Source organism: Sinocyclocheilus rhinocerous, unplaced genomic scaffold (assembly GCF_001515625.1).
Source record: "Sinocyclocheilus rhinocerous isolate Xijiao unplaced genomic scaffold, SAMN03320098_v1.1 scaffold423, whole genome shotgun sequence".
NCBI lineage: Eukaryota > Metazoa > Chordata > Actinopteri > Cypriniformes > Cyprinidae > Sinocyclocheilus > Sinocyclocheilus rhinocerous.
In genome coordinates this window covers 513,052-514,454 of record NW_015655573.1, presented here as the reverse complement: position 1 = coordinate 514,454, position 1,403 = coordinate 513,052, and the positions used below count along the sequence as shown (strand labels likewise).

Sequence of the window (1,403 nt, the reverse complement as noted above, 5' to 3'; positions counted from 1 at the left end):
TCAGCATCATTACTCCAGTCTTCAGTGTCACATGATCCTTCAGAAATCATTCTGATATGCTGATTTGCTGCTCAAGAAACATGATTATTATTATCAATTTTGTGGAAACTGTGATTTTTGTTTTCAGGATTCTTTGATGAATAGAATAGAAAGTTCACAATACAGTGAAAATTAACATTACAAATATCTTTACTGTCACTTTTGGTCAATTTAATGCGTCCTTACTGAATAAAAGTATTCATTTACTTTTTAAAAAAAATCATACTTACCCCAAACGTTTGATTGATAGTGTATCTCAATTTCCATAAAAATATGAAGCAGCACAACTCTTTTCAACATTGATGATATTCAGTAATGCTTCTTGAGCAGCAAAATCAGCATATTAGAATGATTTCTGAAGGATCATGTGACACTGAAGACTGGAGTAATGATGCTGAAAATTCAGCTGCGCATCACAGGAATAAATTACATTTTAAAGCATATTCAAATTGAAAACAGGTACTTTAAATTGTAATAATATTTCATAATTTTACTGTATTTTTGATCAAATAAATGCAGCCTTGTTGAGCAGGAGGACATTTTTCAAAAACATTTAAAAATCTTAATTATTCCAAACCTTTGGCCGCCAATGTACATACTTACAAAGCATCAAATGTCAGTGAATAAAGTCCCGTGCTACATATGCCAATTTTAATTAGACATGCCACAATAAGGAAGTCAAATGCATTGCAAATGCAGTTTAATAAGATTGCATCTCAATGTTAGGGGTAAGTACCCTTTTTGTGGTAAAAAAAAAAAAAAGGTAATCAGCATGATAATAAATAGTGAAAGAGTACAGCTGATTGGTTAGTGTAATTTTTTACCACAGATATATTGAGCGAGCGCAGGCTGGCGTACTCAGTGACTTCACATTTGACATCTTTGTCCGTACAGAGCGCCAGAGTGGATTCAATGCCAGCCGTACCGGTGGCGTCCTTCACCGTCTGCAGACCTCGAGCCCAGGCAGACGAGCACACCAGCCACAGGAACGCAAAGACTGCTGTCAGCGCAAAATCCTAGCAGATAGAGGCAGAAAATTATAAACATACACAGAATTTTTCCTTTAAAAGCATCTGCGTTGTGATATACAAATGCATATCTGCCAGTTGCATACTCACAAACATAGGGCCGAAGTCAGAGTCTCGGTACACATGCATGTAGCCCAGATAGACCAGCAGAGCCACCATTGAATAGAGGAAAGCCAAGACGGCCACAGCAACGAAAAACTCCACCGAGGACGATGAGTCTCCTACAAGATGGGTTGCAGGAACTGTGCGGTTGCAAAGAGTGGTGTTGTTCTCCACCAGCAGCTCCTGGTTTAACCTGCAAATGAATGTATAAAAACACAGAGAGAAATGTAGCAT

General features: G+C 37.7%; 1 protein-coding gene across 1 annotated transcript in view; it reads right to left on the bottom strand.

Moving 5' to 3' along the window:
* LOC107718552 (synaptoporin-like) overlaps positions 1–1,403 on the bottom strand; it is a 6,089-nt gene extending 4,686 nt beyond the window's left edge. The window contains exons 1-2 of the mRNA XM_016525667.1: positions 1,158–1,403; positions 864–1,055 (exon numbers count right to left, since the gene is read on the bottom strand). Of these exons, the coding sequence (XP_016381153.1) occupies positions 864–1,055; positions 1,158–1,403 (438 nt within the window). The remainder of the gene's footprint in view (positions 1–863; positions 1,056–1,157) is intronic.